General features: G+C 38.0%; 1 protein-coding gene across 1 annotated transcript in view; it reads left to right on the forward strand.

Annotated features, from left to right (window-relative positions):
* SHANK2 (SH3 and multiple ankyrin repeat domains 2) overlaps positions 1–20,289 on the forward strand; it is a 297,119-nt gene that overhangs the window by 70,666 nt on the left and 206,164 nt on the right. Inside the window, 1 exon segment of the mRNA XM_050334887.1 lies at positions 19,186–19,236. Within this exon segment, the coding sequence (XP_050190844.1) occupies positions 19,186–19,236 (51 nt within the window).

Below are 20,289 nucleotides of genomic sequence, written 5' to 3' on the forward strand. Positions count from 1 at the left end.
ATCTGTAACTTGATAGTATTTTATTTATATGGAGAATTGGGCCAGCTCACATGAAATTTAAGAATTTCTCTGGATTAAGGACTGCTTTCCATTCCCTTTCCTGGTTGCATACAGGGATATAAATAAAAATTCTGTGTGGTAATGTGAATTCTTGTATGGAAATTCTTGTAGCTCTCTGATACTTTCACCTCACTCAGAAAACTGTGGACACATTGCATCAAAGCCTTAATTTCTGCATAAATTTCATAGTGAGTTTGAAAGGTTTTTTCCCCGGGATAGTGGGATAGTTTCTTTCCAATTCTTCATCCTTCTGGATTTATTAATAATCTGTAAAAAATTAACTAAAAACAAATCAGTTATTCCTAAGAGGTTTATTGTTGTTTATATTTGCATATGACTAATGCTTTCATGACTCTTTGAAAATTTTTAAATGAAAGGAAGTAGTTGTTTAGGCTGAAATGTTCCCTTACTTTCTGCTCTGTTAGTTCTTGATAGTCTCCAAGTTTTCCTGATGCCTCCACTTTTCCACTGAAAAGTAGAAATACTGGTGCTTCCATTATTGACTTGCATTTTTTTGCAAGATGGTGGTGGATTGAGCATATCTATTTAAATCAGTAGACTTGTCTTAAAGATTAAATACGAAGTTATTTCCTCCCACCTAATTTAAGTTAGCTGGACATTTTTCCTTTAGGATTTACCACTCTAAAAAAGCGAAGTCATCAAAATGTCTATTTCTGGAATGTCTCCCAGTTAAAAAAAAAAAAAAAAAAAAGGTAAATCAAAGAACCAAATCCTGAGCAGAAAACCTGAGAGCTGGTGTGATGATGAATCTGCAGATTGATGTCAGCATTTCAACGTCAAAAAGCTGGCTTTAGCTTATCATACTTGTCTGGTTATCCACTATATCCATATAGTTCTGGATGAATTCCAACATACTTTATTTGAGTAATGTACCTCTTAGAGGCAACAGAGGGGGAAGGAATAGCAAAGAGCTTGAGGAGTATCCTCAGGGAGATAAGGACACATCATACTCATGTCACTTGAGAAACATTTCATCATTCATCTCTCAGAAAGTGCCTTTTTGGTTAGATACTGGATTTTGATATCTAACCAGTTCATTAAACCTTGTTGTTATTATTTTAGGCTCCTTTAATAACTGTAATCACTTTGTATTTTGTAATTATTTTAGACTCATTTAGTAATAAGCTACAACTGTGGGAAATGCTTTGACATATGTGCAGCTTGGGGGGGCGTCTCTTGTCTGTGGAGGTTTAAGGTTGTAGATGATGAGCTGTTCAATCATTTCACAGTCAGCTTGTCAATAATATTCTTGATTATTCGCAATAGCATTCAGTGGAATGAGGTTTTGGAGAAAACTCCACGTTGCTCCTGGAAATGTTCTGACATAATCTTTTAACTTTTAGTGATCCTCGTACACAGTAACTTTAGTCATAGATGTTTTTTAAATGCAGGCATAATACACAAATAAGTAATAGAAGTGGCAATATTATTTTTTTTTTTCCAAAACCAAGCTACCTCCTTACCGGGGTGTGTTGTCCTAAGGGTATGACTATTTTATTGGTGGTATTGATTGCAGGCTGGACTTGACTTAATAGTTTCAAGAGTAGGTTTTCTCTGGTGACAGAAACCATTTTTTACATTTCTCAAACTGGAGTATTGAAAATATGAGAAACAATATTTGCTTGAAATCTGTGAGGAGCTGCACTCCCCGTGTCCATCTGTTTTGGCATGTGCTAATTAACATTACCCTTAGATAATTCTGTTGTCCCGAGCTGCTGTTGCAGGAAGTCACGGGTACTTGGATTGCAGAAGGTATTATGTGGGTGTCTCCCAGTTTGTCAGCAGTCACAAAGCTGCTTTCCAGTAATGTTGCCAGAACTGCAGATTCAGGGATCTGACAGCAGGGTGATTCCTGGTCCTGCAGCTTGGGGTGAATGAGCTGCTCTGCTCATAGCAGAGGCTGCAGCTCAGGAGGGTGGCACTGTCTGTGGAAGAGGTCGAATTACATGTCTAAAAGGGAGTTGCTTTTTAATTTTTCTGGTTTTTTTCCCCCCTCTTGCCTGAATCTGTGCCGAACTGTGGTATTAGGGCTGTCCCTCTAGTTGAAGATGATGGAGAAGCAGTTCAGGTGGAGAATGACCAGTGTATCCTCTAGCAGTAGAAAATCCTAATTTACAGCAGAGCCACTAAATCTTTGTTCTACAGATCAAATCCCACAGAGATTGTTCATTTACTTTTAATTTAATTGTAAACTAAATTAACTTATATTAGATAGATGTGTTGAAGTTCTGAAAAATTAGGCCTATATAAGTTTCTTTGCAATAACCATAAGACTTCACAGTTCTGTAAAAAGAAGAAAAATGGAAAAATATTTCTTTTAGAGCCAAAAAGGTAAAAATAATGACCCATGGAGTAATGTGACAACTGACTGTAAGAGAGGGATGTTCTTCTAAGGTGTGTTTAGTTACTTCACTCAGATCTCACCAGATAAAAGCATTTACTTAGGGCCAGTGTGAGCAAATGTGTTTAGTCAGAGATGAAGGCTGCCTGCTTCCCTTCTGTAGAAGCAAAACAAATTAAGGGTTGTATCCAAAAGAGAAAAACCAGAAGATTTTGAAGTGAAGTTTCTGATTTAGGGGTCAGAGCTGGTGGATGGTCTCTGAGACGTTCAGATGTTCTCCCTCCTCTCCCTCCTCCCCTCCCAGTTCTTGTTTCAGTCTGAAGAAAGCCTCATTCCTCTCACATCCTTATGATGGGTGGGGGCAGCTCTGTCTCTTGGATAATTTCACAGAGGAAGCTCATGATGAAATGAGGATCTGGAACCCAAACCCATGGACTCTCCTCCTCAGTCTGATCAGGACATAAACATGCAGGCAGGATGCACTGAGCAGTTCAGTTCCTTTCTGGCTATAAACCCTTATGTCTCCCATCAAACTGGAGCTTTGTACAACCTGCTTCCTCTTAGCCACAGTATCAGCATAAGAATCTGAGAGTTATTCCAACCTGTTAAAAAATGTTGACCTTTCCCTCAGGAAGTTCCAAGCTGTGTGGTCTCTCTCACACATCCTCTCCCTTCTTCTCTGAGCAAGTCACTTCTTTCTCACCACACTGCTTTTCCTGCCATCTCCATTGCCAGTCCATCTTCCCATCCCAGACAGTCTGGGTGACCAGTTTGTTGGAACTGTGACATGAACAGCATTTAGCACAGATAACCATGGGGTTTTTTTCACTTGGTGCTGCCATTTTCAACAACGAACTGAGGGAAAAAAAAAGCCTTGCAAGGGATTCCTGTGGTTTAGCACAATAAAAACCACCTTACTGTTACTAACAGGAAAGTAAGTTAGTCTTATTTCAGACAGGGATGCTGCAGTTGTGTAATACAAATATAAAGGATAAAGGATTCAAAGGAGGGGGTAAAAGGATACCAGTAAAGGACTAAAAACGAGATCCAGATTGAATTGTGTTCATGCCTTTATGAAGGAATCCCTTTTGTTTTCTCAGCATCTGTTTGAAAGATGAATAAAAATTGCCATATCATTTAAAAAGTAATCCTATTTGAAACAAATTACAATAGTATTTTTCATAAAGCAAGAAACCCTATTACCATAAGGTACTTAGAAGCTTGTTTTACAAGCAGTATGAAATGCTTAGCACAGCTTCTCAGATTATTTCAATTCATCGTCCCCCCCAAATTAGTTTTTTGAGGAATAATAACAACATCAAAGTAGCTTATTTTAATTATCACTTATTTTGGAAGTCTTTGGTACCCAGTAGTTTATTGCATCTCAGTGACTGTTGTTCCATCTTCCTTTCTGCTCTGAGGAAGATATTATATATACTGATGTAAAGTACAGCAGTTACACATCATTAAAAATAATAATAATTACAATGTCCCTTTTAAACTACTTTTTCTAAGTAGCTATAACGCTTATGATTTATTTAATTTTATGTGTTCATTTATTGCAAACTAAGAGAAAGTAATGGATTAAAAGATGTGATGAATAGAAAAGTTAATCCCTGATTGTTTTCATCCAGCCTGCAGCTGTCTGTGAGTAAATGAGCACAGCAGATTCAGGAAGCATTTGCTGTACAGAATTTACTATGGCTTCTATAGGATGGAGGTACAAAACCCAATCATATATGTAAGAATATTGAAGCTTTCATTAGATACAGATAGGCAGATATTAAGTATGTTGCAAGCTGATAATCCTTTGGCTTGGATAACCTATTTTTAAAGCTCTCTTTTGCCTTGGTCCTTTGTGATGAGATGAATTTTCACATGGATTAAATGACATGGGTTGTTCTTCTTCAAGTGAACAAGGTTTGTTTTATATTGTGCATCTTGTCCTTCAGCAGCTCTGGAGCTAAAAGCAATAGGATTCTTCTGGTTTATTTTTTGTTTGCTTTAGAAAAATGGAACACATTGAGCTTGTGTGTGAGTTTTTGGTAGTTGATTATCAGACTAACTAATACTTGGATACTGTTGCTAGGCTTCAAGTCAGAGTTCCTGTATTCCTCTATAATTATGCAGAGATATGTGTATGTGATGGTTTGTCTGTGCTTTCACATGGATTTTTTTATATTTATAATGTTGAAAATCTGCTGATATGGTAGGCTGTATACGTAGTCCACATAGGGAAATGGCTCTTAAATAAAATATTTTTCAGCTATGAGTAAAATATTTTTTTTATTGACATTATGACTATAAACATCTTAGGAAATATGTATTTTGCCATAGAATAAGGAGAACAGGTATTTCAAAACACGAGGATATGAGTTGGTTTGTGATAGAACTGCTTTTCTAATTCATTTTCTTTAATTAGATCAGAGTGATTGAGGTCAGCAATCTTGGTTTTTCAGCTTTGAGTGTTGCTATTAAATGCTGGCCAGCCCAATGAATATTCTGTTTGTTTACTTATTTATTTTTGGGGGGGGGAACTGTTAATAATTTTGGTTTTCATCAATCAAGTGCCTGCGGAATTCTTCTCGGGTTGGGGAAATCATTTTGAGACAGATAAGAGCAGAAACAAGAAAAGGCAGGAAATCAAAGAAAAAAATCTGCAGAGCTGTCGGCGGCGTGAAACGACTTGTTCTATTTTTATCACATGTTACTTAATAGAAGCAAAAGGGACAGAAACATGTATTATATTTGTCATTTGTGAGTAACCTTAACCTGTTTCATGTGCTAGAACTGTGCTATTTAAGGTGGAAAAAAAGGCATGATTTTAGTGTAATCAGGATGGCAAAAACACTGAAATCTTAATTTCTTACATTTTAAATGCATGTTGTCTGGTAGAGTGTCATAATCTTATGTTCCTTTTGCAGTTTCTTTCAAATACACCTGCTAAATTAATAATTATTTCTCATGTCCATAGAAAAATACCCCTTTACATTAATGACATCTAAGGAAACAGTTACTAATTGGTAAGAAATAAATTTGTTGCTATTATTTATCTGTTTTTCTCTGAAGGGTTGCAAGAAATAGAATTTCCTACGCTCAGTCTTGCTATGTGGTAACAAACAAATTGGAAAACTGGGAATTTTGTGTTAATGTAATTACATACTGAAATGTAGGACAGAGCTTGAAAAACTTACAGTAGTTTCCTTTTTTCCCTTTGATCGCAAGTTATTTATTTTTCTGTGTGTATTGGGGCAAAACAGTGAAGTAAGTAGTTTTATTTCAAAGTTTAAACTTTATTTTCAGAAGCTGACTGTTCTTGGCCTTTGAATTTGGTGTATTCTGTGTATATAACATGGGACTGGTGCAAATTATGTGGTGGTGTGGTCATTGCTTGTGATTTCTTAGGCTTACTTGAAATTTTGAGCAGGGGAGTAAGGAGAGCACTGGTGCCATATGCAAGTGCTGATATAAATACAGCCCATTTCAGAACGATTTGGCCTGGTTTTGTAAACCATGTCCTTGCCACATGCCAGGTAGGCAATGATTGCCACAGCTACCTACTCCTGTTAGAGTTTATTTTGCAGCCTGAGCCAGAAGAGCCTTGTAATGAAGCCAAAAATAGCCTGCCAGAGGAATCCCAGGCTGCTCTCAGTGCCCTTGAGCTAGTTTTGGTCTCAGGCAAAAAACTCCAGGGTGCAGGTCACACAGGGCTCTCCTGGAGATGTCTGGGGTGTTTGGGAGGGTGGCAGGGAAAGTGGAAGGAAAGGGGGAGAATTGCTGCGTGTTTGAGACTCGTCCCAGCCTTTGTGTTCAGACCCAAATGGTTGGAAGTGTTTCCAGAGCTCCCAGCTCCTACTTTCCCCAAATCTGCCTTCTAGCTTTCTCCCAGTCCACTGGCTCCTCATCAGGAGAAATGCTTCTCCACACCTAGGCTGGGACCACTGTATCCAGCAGTTGGGAATTGTCTTTTCTTTGGTGACATTCCTGTCATCAGAGCTGCTTCATCCTGGAGTTGGGTCAGAAACCTTTCCCAAGCCCTTAGAGGATGTGCCTGCTGTAAGGCATGATCTGCCAGTGGTAGTGGCTTTTTTTGCTCTTGTTTTTTTTTTAAAATAACTTTCACTGGCTTGACACCCTGGAGGTGCTGTTCAGGTGAGTAGAATCAGAGGCCATGTACAGATCTAGTGCAAGTCACTGAATTAAAAAAAGAAATATGTATATAAAGCACAATCAAGTAAAAAAAATGATTTGAGGATGCCCGCTCTGACTGGGGACAAAAATGAAATGTATTTTTGTATATGAAAGAGTAAGATTTATGTTTTGTAAAGTGAGAAATTAAGTAATTGAGTGGCTTGTATAATCCTCAAAAATTCTGGTGAAATCCCTAATTCTGGCAAAATCCATCCTATTGGTCTAAATATGCAGATCAAGGTCAGATTGGGAGCAGACAACAAAACTCTCAAATGCTGAAATGCTGAACCAGTATTTCACTGTAACCTATCATAATGATTTCCCTGTTAGTGAAATTCCTGGTGTTGTTCAGCCTGGGAGATGGATCCTTCTAACCCCTGTAAGTCCCCTTAGAGCTGCTGGAAATGGTCAGCTGGTGACCCATCCCTCAGGAATTCACTTTCCCAATCAGCCTTCCAGACAAAGTGTCTGATCCTACAGCAGAATATCTTTGGGGGACAAGGGCAGGTTCTGGAATAAGTCAAGGAGTTGAAATAGGCTGAGGGGATGTAAAAAGAAAAAAACACTCTTGAGTTTATATGTGACCTGAAATTTGTTCAGTCATCTCAGATTCAGTTTTATAGGTCATAGATCATGAAACTGGAAGAGGTTTATGTGATCGTGCTCTTTGACATTCTCATAGTTTGAATCCTGTTTGAACTGGATTATAACCAGGAAAAACATTTTGTGTTGGTAAAGATATGCTATACCATGAATGGGATTTGGAAAACTGTATCCTGGTCTTGTGCTCTGATGGGTTTGGAACCTTTTGTTTTAGTTGTTCTGGAGTTGTCACACCTTCTTTAAACAGATATATCTTGTTTCTAACATCACTTTGGCTGCAGCAGCTGAGTGTAGCTGAGTCTCCTTAATTGTGCTGCCTGAGCCACAATTCTCTCCTAAAGCCAGGAACTGAGAGCTGGTCTGAACTATTAGTGAGGAAAAACTCTGAGGAGGAGATGTCAAACTTGAATGGAAGTTTAAATTAAATATAAGAAAATACCATGGACTTGGGTGGATTTTATTTCTACTGCATTTTGATCAGTATTGTCTTAAGTGCCTTCTCAGGCTCCACTAAAATCTGTCTCCCTGAATTTTATGTAATTGTGCCTTTTTTAAGAGGCTGTGCCTATTGGAAGTTGTGTGATCGGTGCATTTCAATCATTTTATATATATATATATATATATGTCTCTGTGTAACAGAACAGGAGGGTTTGAATGGCAATAGCAATATTAGGATATTAGAAAACCAGTGGCTATTGAGGTATGGGAGGCAGCCCAACAAGGGGTGCTGCAGAAGAAAAATTGTTTGAAGAGTCTCACAGAAAATTCTGCTATTCCTGGAAAGTTAATGTGTTTTCTTTAAATCTTTTTTCAACATGAGCCTCAAGAGCTCTCCAAGATTGTGTCAAATGCCATGTGGGATTTCAAACGGGAGCCAGGTCAAAAATAGAGGGAGGACGAGTGGAGAAAGAGATGTGTGCAGACTCCCATGGCTCTCTTTTTTCTTCCATTTACAATGGTGAGAACACAGGAAAAAGAGATGAAAGAACATGAAATAAATGCTGGAGTTATATATTTATATATATAAAGGCAAAATAAGATTGATAAAAATAGTCAGGAATGCTTCCTGAAGAACATTCCTGTGTTTCTCAAATTAAATGCAGAGATGGACTAAAACCCCCAGCAAACAACCCCCCCACCAAAACCCCCAAAAACCAAACCAACCAAACAAAAGAAAGGGAGAGGAGGGGATAAAAAACCAAACACATGAAACTCAGTGTGTAATGTAGGTAAGGACTGAGCACTTCATCACAAACCTCTTTATGCACCCAATAATTTCCTTTCTGTAATTAAGCTGCCAGTAGACCACAAGGTTAAGACTAATGGCACAAGATTGGATTTGTAACTTCTGAATAGGTGGATCTTTGTGTGCCATTGTGTACCTTAATCCCTGCATTATTGAAAAGAATTAAATTCAATGTAACTCCCATTTGGGGAAAGAAATAACTTCCATGGAATAATTGGGTCTGGATGGGGAAAGCCTTCCAAATACAAATGCAGTTTGGTTACATTGCCAGTCATGTGAAACAAGTATGTGTATTTTTAAAAAAAACTTTGTATGAATAAAAATCTAAATGTTAGTATGAGTTAGTGATTGCAAGGATAATATCTCTCTTTTTAGATCGGTTCAAAGACCCTTTTTAAGTTGGCCTTTTCAGTAATTGCCAGTATTCTCCTTTTGAACAGATTTTTTGCATTACATTGACTCCCTTACTTTGAACTCCTCTTTCCATTACACTGAATTTATATTTACATTGCATTTTAACAGCTAAACATACCAGTTTTCATCCAAAGCAGGTTATTTATCAAAATGAGGTTGATGTTATGTTTCCCTTTCAGTACACAATGGCTTGACGGTTTACTTTTAAGAACTGAAATTTCTTTTAATATCTTCTGAATAATCTGATTTTAATAATAAGGTACAAATGTCAGAACTTTTTGTGAAAATTGATCTGGTAATATGCAGTCTCTTTAAAAGGAAATAGTATCCTCACGCAGAGTGTTTGTTGTCAAATTACAGATGAGGCTTGATAAAGGGACAGGCTTTGAAGCAGAAAGGGACAGCTTTGTAATGAGTGTAATATTTCACACTGTATTTCACACTGTTCACAGCATTTCACATTGCTTACTCCATTTATATCTCAATCTCCCGGGCTGGGTGTGAGTTGACAGTCTTTCCCTGGGAGTTCAGAATAAGCTGCATCTCTTGCAGTCAAGGTCTTGTCACACTGAGGAAGAGATCTGAGAGTAAACACTTGCTGAGTATTTAAATCAGCTTCTCCTTAGGATCTTGAACAGAGATTCCAAGGAATCCAAGGCAAATGATGTTACCTGAGCCGTTTCTGTCCTTCCCTGTCCATTTTAATGAGCTGGTGTTTGGAGATTTTTATTATTTCTGTTTTATTTCATTGCTACATTTCCACTTCATTGATGAAATAATGTGTTTTAGATGATTTTTGCAGCTGAATCGGAAGGATGTCTCGTTTACTGTTTTCCATGGTTCTTTCCAATCACAAGTGGCAGTCCTAAAGGAAGTATATGTTGTTTCTTACATTAATTGTTTTTAAAGATATAAGAGAAATAATTATTTTGGAGCTATCTATTTTGGGAGTTTTCAGGAATAACAACACAGTAACGTAAGACAGAATTTAGGGATGGCACATGTTGTTAGGGGATGAAAATTTTAATTTCTTCAATTTCCAAATTAACCGATCTGACAAAATTTTATTTCCTAGCCTACCTAAACCTGTTTTTGTATTTGGGTGTAACTATAGGTATAAATACAAATAAGCTGGTTTTGGAATGAGCTTCTGGTTTTGCACCACTTTCTCTGGAACATCTCCCTCCACTCATTCTCTGATATGTGGCTGAACGTTTTCCACATTTCCATTATTCTGGTCTCCTACACTCTGCCCTGCTGGGAGTCCTGGGGTGCAACAAATTTGTTTTCTTAGTAAATCTCTGTTCTGTTTGGATTTTTCTTTTTGTCTTTTCCTTTCCTGATAATTTGATATGCAGGTTTTGAAGTCCAAAGACTATGTTCTGCTCCATTTTCTATGTAGTGTTGCTGTTGTAGTTGTTCCAAATAAATAAACAAAAGCCAGAGTTGTGACACCACCTTGATTCAGAAGAAGTTGCAGAGTGAATGTTCTCCAGCCGAGTGGCTCTAATTGTCTGAAATCCATGCTGAGTGAAAACAGCAAAAAATTTATTGAATTGAAGAGGAAGGAAAATTTACAGCATAAAGATTGTGTTGTTTATTATGTAGGAGTATCTCTGCTTTCTGTTAATGATGTATTTCTACTGACTCCAGTAGACTTGCACTTCAGCACCCAAGCAAAGATACCATCTTAAACCTGTCATCCTTCTCTTTGGCTTTTAGAAATACGGAAACTATGAAAATAAAATGCCTCGATTTTATTCCTTCTCCTAAATTATTCTCTCACCAAAAAAAAAACCTTATTACTTGATACATTTCCATTATCTTGATATAATCTTTTGCAATGTAGCATTTCCTGCATGGAAAACTGCCTCTTCCACCTCTTTGGAACATCTGAGACAGCAAAATTTAACATAAAATCTGTGATGCTTTTTCAGTTTTGAATGTGCCTTATCAAATCCATAATTTAACACAGTTCATTTAGTTATCCTGAGGAAATTATTTGTTGCTCCTGAAAAAAGCCTCCCAAGTGCAGGCTCTCATCTGACTGGTCTGTCCTTTGAGCCTCCCTCCTTTCCTTTGGCTTTCCCCCCAATTCATGAGTACTTGTAGCATTTCTGGCATTTCAGGCACGTGTTGGAATTTCTCCTCAGGGGTTTTAACAGACTAAAGTTGCACTTGTCCAGATATCTGGGGTCACACCTTGCAAGAAAGCAAAGGACAAGAATTTTGTTTGTTCAAATTTATCCTTCTTTTGAAGGCAATGCTTTTTATTTTGGGTCAAAATCTTGCCAGCTTCATTAACACTCTCAAGAATGCCAGGTGCTAAAGAGCTCTATTTTTGCTGTGCAGATCAAGTGTGTCTGGTTTCTTGTGGCCTATTTTTACATATTTCTTCATTCTAAGGCTTGGAAAAGCTGTGAAGGGAACGAGGAGATTGCAAATAGCTGGAGAAAACTGCTATGATATTATTACAGGGAAATAAAGGGGAAGATATATCTGTGAGACTGCATTTCTTAGAGGGCATGGAATTAAAATTAAAGGCAGGAAATGGTGCATATAAAAACAAATAAAATAACCAGTGGAATGGTACATTTTGTTAGCTTTATTTCAGCACTCAATTGAGTATTTGCAGATAATTCCATGAAGAATGCCTTTGAATAAAGGATTCTCAAGTACCAGTGGCTCGGAATTTTTCCCCCTTATCCACAGGTATTGCAGGACAATCTTATTTAGCACCCAGTACTGAGTTAGCTGAAGAATGTGAGGAGATGTTGAGGCATCTGATCTACGGGGGGGATTTTGTGCTTAAACCCCCTGATTCCCTGTCTTAAAAATGGCCAACTGGGGAGGCAGTAGGGAATTTGGAGGGGGGACAGGAGGTGCTCTGGTCCTTTGTGCAGAACCCCACAGCCAACACAGGGACTCTGACCTGTCTGCAGGAGCAAGGACTGGGCTGCTGCTGGGTGGTCGTTGATGTACAGTTGATATTCCTGGGGTGGAAACCCAGAAAAACAGCGGAGAACCACTGAAAATGACTTGCAGTCTAGCAGGAAGGCAAGAAAGGTTCCTAAACCTAAACTAACTATTTCAGTCCTCCCTATAGAGATCTTTTGGACAATCTTCTTGTCCCTTAAATTCTCCCTGATTGATCCCTGTGCAGTGCTGCGGTTGTGTACCAGGGACTCAGTGCCTAAGACAACGTTCTCTCTGCATTTAGTGCTGTGTTTGCTCTTTTCTACATCTCTGTGACCCCAGGTCTGTGTCTTGTGGGAAGTTTTTGTCTGCATGTGCTCAGGGACAGCACCTGGGAGACCCCAGACTGGAACTGTAGACCTAAGCTTAGTTTGGAGCTGTCCCCTCCAAGCAGGGAGGTTGTTAGCACAGCTTGACAGCTGAGTCTGGCTTGAGGAATGCTGAGAATGAGTTGGTTTGTCTGCCCCAGCAACGTACAATCAATTTGTGATCGGCTGTAACATCCCTGATCTGCTTTTTTAGCACTTCTTACTCCAATCCTGTATTGGATTTGTCTAATTTCACCCCATAAAGATATGATATTTTTTCAGCTGATTGCGTCTTTCCCGTTTCAGATCAGTTCCCATTTAATCGTCATTTATTTCCTCTTTTTTTCTTGTTGTCACCTTTCCTTGTTTTTCTTTCACTTTTGTCAGTGCCAGCTCTCTGTTCTGTATTATTCCTCTGTGCACCAGAGGTTATTCAGCTTGTATTCCCTTGGAAGATCCAACCCTTTGCTGTGTCTGAGGCAGTTACAGTGATTTCTGCAGGTTGACTTTTCCTTTCGCTCAGCAATTTTGTGAGAAACTGTAAGATTATTGGGATAAGGAAAATTACCCCCTTATCCTAAAAGAGAGCAAAGCTGAATTCTCTGCAGGGGAATCTTTATCACCTTTTCAGAGCTTGACTGATCCAAAGATAAAATTCTTTTTCTTTTGCAAACACTTGTTGGTCTTTGATTGGATCCAGGAACTTCTCTATTTTACAAGTCCTGTGACATACAGTTTGGAGTTTAGGAATTAAAACCAGTTAAAGGTGATCCCAAAATCCTGGTGACTTTCTTCCTTTCCAGTCTGTACTTAGGACAGAGTTTTGTTGGGTTTTTTTGCCTCATTATCATAGCAATGTTTACTCAGACATCTTTATAAGCAACAAAGGAACATTCTTACGAGTGAAGTTACCAGGAGAGACAAAAAATGTGAAAACTAATCTGACATTGCTTATTTCAACAAAAATGAAAGCAAGTTTAATTAGCTAGATCCCAAATGTGATGCTTCAGAGTTTTAACACAGGACTGTGTTCCTTCCTTGTGGTCAATAATGTGTCACCTCTTTGGGTTTATGTGGGTTTTTAATTGCATAGTGGGAGGACATAGGTTTTCTGATGAGGGAGAAGATTTTCCCTTTCATCATCTTTACTGGAAAAAGCTGAAGCTTGAAGCCAAAGCTGGTGGAGGTTTCTCTCCACGTGCCTGCACTGAAGGATTTTTTGTGTGGTTTTTCTTCTAAGTAAGGGAAGATCTACTTGAGTCAAAATCCCTGTGGGTTAACAGTGCTTCTCATCCTTCTGGGGGAGTACCTTAGAAAATACATTCCAGAAGTTATTTACTGGCAGAAATTTGATGCAATTAAACGTAATTTTTGGCATGTCCAGAGATTTGGAGGGAGTAGTACTTAGAAAGGACTTTTTGATTAAACCATAGACTTGATTTCATCCTGGAAATGACCATCAGGGCTGCCAGAGGTACCCAGGAATTCCTCTGCCCTTCATTCTTTCCTCTTTCCAGCCAGTGTTTCTGTTTTCTAGCCCTGACTACCTCTAAAAAACCAGTTGCAGTTTATTCTGTGCTGAGGAGGGAAAGAGTTCAAATGATGGGGGAAATATTTCTGCTGCCTAAACTCTGTTATGCAAGTGACAAATCGTGTTCTGCATTAAAGAAGTGTAAATCTGGATAAAAGCCACAGAAATTAGTGCGGATTTAGGGTAGTGCCTTATCCTAGGGTGTGTTTGGGTTTCCTCCTGGAGAAGAAAAAAGCCAAAATCTTTTTTTTTTTTTTTTTTCCTGGCAACTGGTGGACTGTGTCCAGTGCAATCTGAGTGCAGATTTAAAAATCTGCTTTATGTTTTCTGTTCAAGTGAAAAAAAAAATTGAGTAAGTTGGGAGTAAAGACTTGTTTTAAACCAAAGATTCCCTGTTTATTTATACTGACTATTTAGTAGCAAATGTTGTTGACATAGGAAGATAAACTGTAATGTACTTTTGATATCCAAATGTTCATACTGGTCTGGTGCTATATGCAAATTAAAATCTAAAATTATTGCATTAAGGGTGCACTATGGTAGTTATGATGGTTTCCTGAAGGAGCAAGTTGCAAGGACATATATACCTTATATTACACCAGCACATGGCTTAGACACTTTGCTACCATCCCTAACACAGCAGGCTCTAATTTTAGAATGTTCTTTACTGCTCACAGCTAAATTGTTTTTGTTATCTACTTTTCTAAAAAAATTTTGAAGGTTTTTGGTTTTGTTGTTGTTTTGGTGGGTTTTTTTATTTTTTTTATTTGCAGCATTTTAATAATCATGCTCAAGTTCATTAAGCTTTGCAGAAACTAGGAAGAGATAGGAAAACAATGAGTCATTAAAATACATGTTGGGGAGGATTAAATTCTCTATTCTGGCTGAATTGTTTCCAGGCAGTGGAGAAAGGCCAGTAAAGAAGTCTCAGAATTTTGACAAGTGTTTTCTGTGGGTTTGGGTTTTTTTCATGGTAAATACTCCTGAAATTTGACTCTGAGAATGCCAAAGTCATCTCTACTGGATGAGAGGTGCCTGTAAGGGCCTGGCATGGTCATACTGGGTGACACTGGGAGAGGTTTTGGACTGTCAGTGTGCACCGATGGTAAATGAAGGTGCATTTCTTAACTCCTGTGGGAGTCCTTGTCCCCCAAGACCAGCATTTAACTGAGCTCTTACAGCACAGCTGTTTAAAAAGGCAAAATATTCCAGTCTGGAATTTGTTTAGTGGTGTGTCAGGCCAGTAGAGATAATAATCAGAGATCATTTTCCAATAAATAGCCCCCTGTGCCTTCCCTTCTGTACACAGTTCTGTAAATGCAGAATTACAAGAAAAATGGGGTTTTGTCATGACAATTCACATGTATACTCTGCTCATTTTTGTTTCACAATAGAGCCATTACATTTATGTTACTCTCTTGAAACCCACAGGGTGTCATTTTCAAGTAGCTTTTGTATTTTGCTGTTAAATTGCATTTTATCAGTTGCTTACTTGTGGCAAAATGTGAATAGATGCTTTAAAATGACCAAATTCAGATCAGTCCTTAAGCTTCTTTTATCATTAGATATCATTCTGCAAAGCTGAGGATCTTTTAATTGCATAAAACTGAACACACAGAGCCAAGATATAAATGTGTATAAAGAAACTCATTAGGGCTACCTTTTTGTTTGGTTTTGTTTTTCCTGCAGACATGCAGAAAGAATCAGTTTAATTAGCACTGACCCAAAAGAAGCTTGAATTCAAAATCAGAGCTCTGTGTCTACTGATACTCAAGATTCTCTCTTTTAGCACATAAAATTTGGAATAAAGTCACTTTGGTTTAGATTTGAAAAGAAATACCAGTTCTGAAGTACTTGAAAAATATTTGGGTACATATTTCATCTCCTTTTTCTCTAGAATACTCCTGTTTTGTATCTCGGGTCAGCAGTCAAAGTATAGATTTTTAATTATTCAACCTAAATGAATAATCAGTTTAATTAAGGATCTCGATGATGTGTTTACGATGTGTAGTGATATAAATAGCTTATTGTAAGGGATTTTTGAAGCTTCTAGTTGACCTTAAATTTGGGGGTTATTTTTGGCAAGGAAATGCGTCTTGTGTGTGGGAGATTTAAAATCCATACAGTGTGAAAGCATTATGTCTGAAGGACCTGGGATCCTGAGAACTTCTTTTAGGATGTGCTTGTGCTTGGTCTTCCATGTGTGAATATCCAGCCAAATTCTTACTGAAATAATTTTTCATCTCAAATTCTGGGTTTAGAAACACTTTTTCTCATTGTACTTGGAATATCTGACATTTAGGATTTTTCTTTTTCTTTAGGTTTTCTGAAAGCTCTGCAAAAATATATGACCTTAATGGATTTTTTGTGCTACCCAGAGTGAGGCATATTTGGTTTTTATTCATTAATTTACACTTTATAATGCTACAGTTATGACAAGAGTGTTTTTCTGTCATTTTATAATAACTTCATGAAATCAGGCCTAGAGTAGTCAATAGAGTTTTGGGGTTCAGCCAGTTGTTGAAATAAATAACTAGTTGGTTAAATCTAGGGTTTTTTTTTTCCTTAAAAATGTCTTGTCTGAAAAAACTGTACAACCTAAACATGTAATGGTTGTCCCTAAAACCAGAAGGGTTAAAGCTATTAAATTCTGATAAAGAACATTAATGCATGGAGTTTACAGCCACCTAGTATGCAATGAAGATAATAAATTCAGGCACATGGAAATACTTCATAATACAAGGTTTATGTAGATTTCATGGTAAATTTGTCTGGGGTAATTTGTGTAAACTTGCAGAAATTATGCAAACCTCTACTGTTCACATTAACCTGTAAGTAATAGTGTATAACTTCAAAACTGGGATCGATTTAAAAATTAATTTATCTTAATGTTCAATGTGTCTTGTTGTATATTTCTTTAGATAATAAAATAATTGTTGTAAATCATGTTGTAAGATGATTCCCATTCTTTCTATTGAAAATGAAGAGCATTCCTTTCTGGAATGAATTTTTTTTTACATAACTGAAATATATTTTTATGCCTGACTTTTGTATGTATGTTCAATATTTCTTAGTCAGGTAAAGAATGAACATGACTGTAGTCGGTGCTATAATAATCACAGGAATTTAGTGATAATAATAATAATAATGGATCAAACTTTCTCATGTGTGTGCCAAAGGACTCACCTTTATTGACAGGGAGTGAGAAACTACTCGAGGGAAAATGTAGCAGCTTCCTTTTCAAAGGCTGAGCACAGGGCAGTGCTTTTTCCATCGCCCAGAACAGCCCAATTTCCAGGCTGAGCTGCACCAGCCGCCGGGGTTGGGGTTGTGATGATTTGTGCTGCTCCTCCGGGAGTCTCCAGTCGTGTGGAGGAGTGTCAGGAGTTGTGAATGATCCTCGTTCTTAACTGCTTTCCCTTGATTTGCATTTGATTCTGAGCTGTTTAACCACTGGTAGATTATTTCCATTTTCCTGGTGAATAATGCATGAGGGTATATAAGTGGATGTTCCTTGGCTGAGTGGGCTGCAGATGAGAAGTGTCAGCTCCTTTGCAGCATTAATGTGCATTTTTTTTCCCTCAGGTTAAAGCTGTAGGGAACCTAGATAAGCTTTTTTTGAGAACTCCTACAAATGCCAAAATATTGGCAGTGTTTGCTTTTCCTCTTCTTTTCCTTTTGACTACCTGTTATTTGAATGAAAAAGTCAGTTGCCAATTTCCCATTACAAGCTTATTTTCCCTGGGACTCCCCCTCAAGATTTCAATGCAACATTGTTGTACCTGCTGCTTAAACTTCCTACAAATAATCAGGAACAGCGTTTTTTATATTTTTTTTTTCTACCACTAAGGTTAACTCAGGACACTGATTCCTTCTTACACCTCCTTCTTGCTCCTTAACACTTCCCAAAGGGATAATTGGAGTATCCATTCCTGCACTAGCAAGCTTGGGACACAGATAAATGCAATTCTTGTGTATAATGTGTAATGTTTCATGGAGGAAGATGTAAACACTTTAAATGCTGTAATAATTGAAATAACACTTGGACCCACCATGATCCACTTACTAGGAAAACCTCTGCAACTTTTTTGCTTATTAATTTATTAAGGGAACTTTGAGTATCTTACTATATACTTGTTTATCCAGTACCTGGATTAGACAGAGATTTTCTTCTTTTTTTAGGTTATTGGATAAATACCCTTTGATATTCCAGATTTCTGGAAAAATTGGAGCACAACTGTTGTCCTTGTTTGCTTGTGATCAGGCTTATAAATAAAGGGTATCTGTTCAAGATCATAATTTGATCCCTAAAATATCAAAACTCTGAAACTTATGTCATGGGCTATTCTAAAGCAAATATTTAATTGGAATGGTAAATGTGAAAACTTCCAGGGATGTAGCAAACTTATCAAATACTTTGGATCGTGGTGTTTAATATGAGAGTCCTGTGGGAGAATGGCTAAAAAGAGCTTCCTAAAATAGGGAATTATGCTACTGAACAAAAGTCCCATGAAACACAACTTCTTCCAAACTCCCCAGCTGTAACAGTATCCCTGGAATTTACAGACATCCAGGTGTGAACTGTAGATGAGTGTATTGTAAAACAAAGCTTTTAAGGTAAAGTAGACATTTCAGCATAGTGAGCCTGACATTTCAGAATATGGAAGGTTGAAAGTGTGAAATTGTAGGGGTTGTGTAGAAAACAAGGCATTTGGAGTTGTGCAACTGTTTACAAAGCAGATTAATAGCTACAATAACAGAATGCCATAAATATTCAAAACCAGCCCTATAAGTATGAACCTCTTATATTATTTGAAGTGCAGACACTGAAAATTGCAGAGAAAATACTGGGCACAAATGCACGTTCTTGGGGCTGGGTTCAGATTGTGCAGGAGGAATTCTTAAAATACAACCAAAGAAACATGGAGAAGAAAAAGAAAAATCAATTTGAGGTGTGATTAAAGTTTGAAATAATTACAAAGCATGCTTTGCAAGGCATTTTCCAAAAAGATAAGTGATCTTTTTGTGATGGAGCTTCTGTGCTTCCAGTGTGTTGCTGGTGGGGGGTGGTGGTGGTGGTGTCTTGCAGAAATCGGTCCTTGGCTTGCACGTGGCACTCAAAGCACTGCAGTTAAATCAGTGTTTCTCATTGTTCCAGGTGTATTTCTACAATATTCTAGTCTTCCAAGTCCTTTGTCATCTTCCTCTGCCAGCCTAAATCATTAATGCTCTTCACTGCCTTCCAGCACCTCATTCCCATTTCCCTGTTCCATGCTCAGTGACAGGGCAGTGGAGCAGGGGAATTAAGAGGAAATGGAATTTGCTTCCTCATCTCCTCTGAGTGTTTATTTTGTCCACCTTCCAATTTTCAAACCATGCCGTTAGAAGAGCTTTGCTTACATGAACTTCTGCTTTCAAATGCTCTCCCCTTGAAATAGAATTCTGACACCTAACTTCTTTTTGATGTTGCCTTCGTTCCTTGCCCTTCTTAAAGGATCCTGCTTCCCATATCCAAGTAGAAGTCCCTGGAATCCGTTGCTGTCAGGTAAGGATTAAATCACGGTCATTTCTTCTCTTTGGGGGCAGTGGTAGAAAGGTCTGATTTGGGTGGAAAAGGAAAATCAACAAAACACAGAATATTTCAGGAGCACAGCCTTCCCATAAGGAAAGACTTCACAGACCCATCATCCGTTGTCTTGAGCTAAAGTTGGTGTAGATAAAGAGGATTTCTAGGAAGAAATTCTTTGCTGTGAGGGTGGGCAGGCCCTGGCACATGTGTCCCAGAGAAGCGTGGCTGCCCCATCCCTGGAAGTGTCCAAGGCCAGGCTGGACAGGGCTTGGAGCAGCCCGGTGTAGTGGAAGGTGACCTTGCCCATGGCAGGGGACTGGAACTACATGGTCTTTAAGATTCCTTCCAAGCCAAGCCATTCTGTGATTCTGTTAAAAAATTTGGGCTCAGAGTGACTCTGAACTCCACATTTGGGCCTCAGAACATTGAAAAGATGGGTTGAATAAAGTGGGTTTGGTGTATTCATTGTGACTAATAGAATAACCTGCTTAATATATTTTATACCATGCCTATATATATGAAATTTTACATCTAAGATAGTGATTAAATGCTGTGCAGTCCCACTCTGTGTATCAAAGGGGTTGTGACTCCTTGAGATGTTTGTGACTACAGGGAGTACTGAATGTTTACCTTGTCAAGGCATAATAATGCAGCTCTGCACCTCACCTCAGTTTTCTTGCAGATGATGTCTCAGCAAAGCTTCTGTGTACAGGTAGTCTTCTCCATATAGTTCTACCTCTCTGCTTCCTGGGAAAGCCAGTAAATGTGCAGCAGGAAAAGGGCAGCTTTGGTTAGAAAGCTTAACTTGTGCATAAAAAAATGAATGTTTTATGGTATTAAGCAAATTAGTAATTTGAAAAGAGAGTGGTTGTTGCTTAATATGTCCAGATATGTTACTTTGTGTTCGTATGATGGTGTTTTAATGTGGTTTACAATTCTGTTGTTAATAAGAAGACTCCAAATTTTGTTGAACAATATAGGTTGGAATTTTTAAAGTTATTAATAAAATAGCTACTTAATCTTCATACA

Source organism: Myiozetetes cayanensis, unplaced genomic scaffold (assembly GCF_022539395.1).
Source record: "Myiozetetes cayanensis isolate MyiCay16 unplaced genomic scaffold, myiCay2020 scf6-25, whole genome shotgun sequence".
NCBI classification, from domain to species: domain Eukaryota; kingdom Metazoa; phylum Chordata; class Aves; order Passeriformes; family Tyrannidae; genus Myiozetetes; species Myiozetetes cayanensis.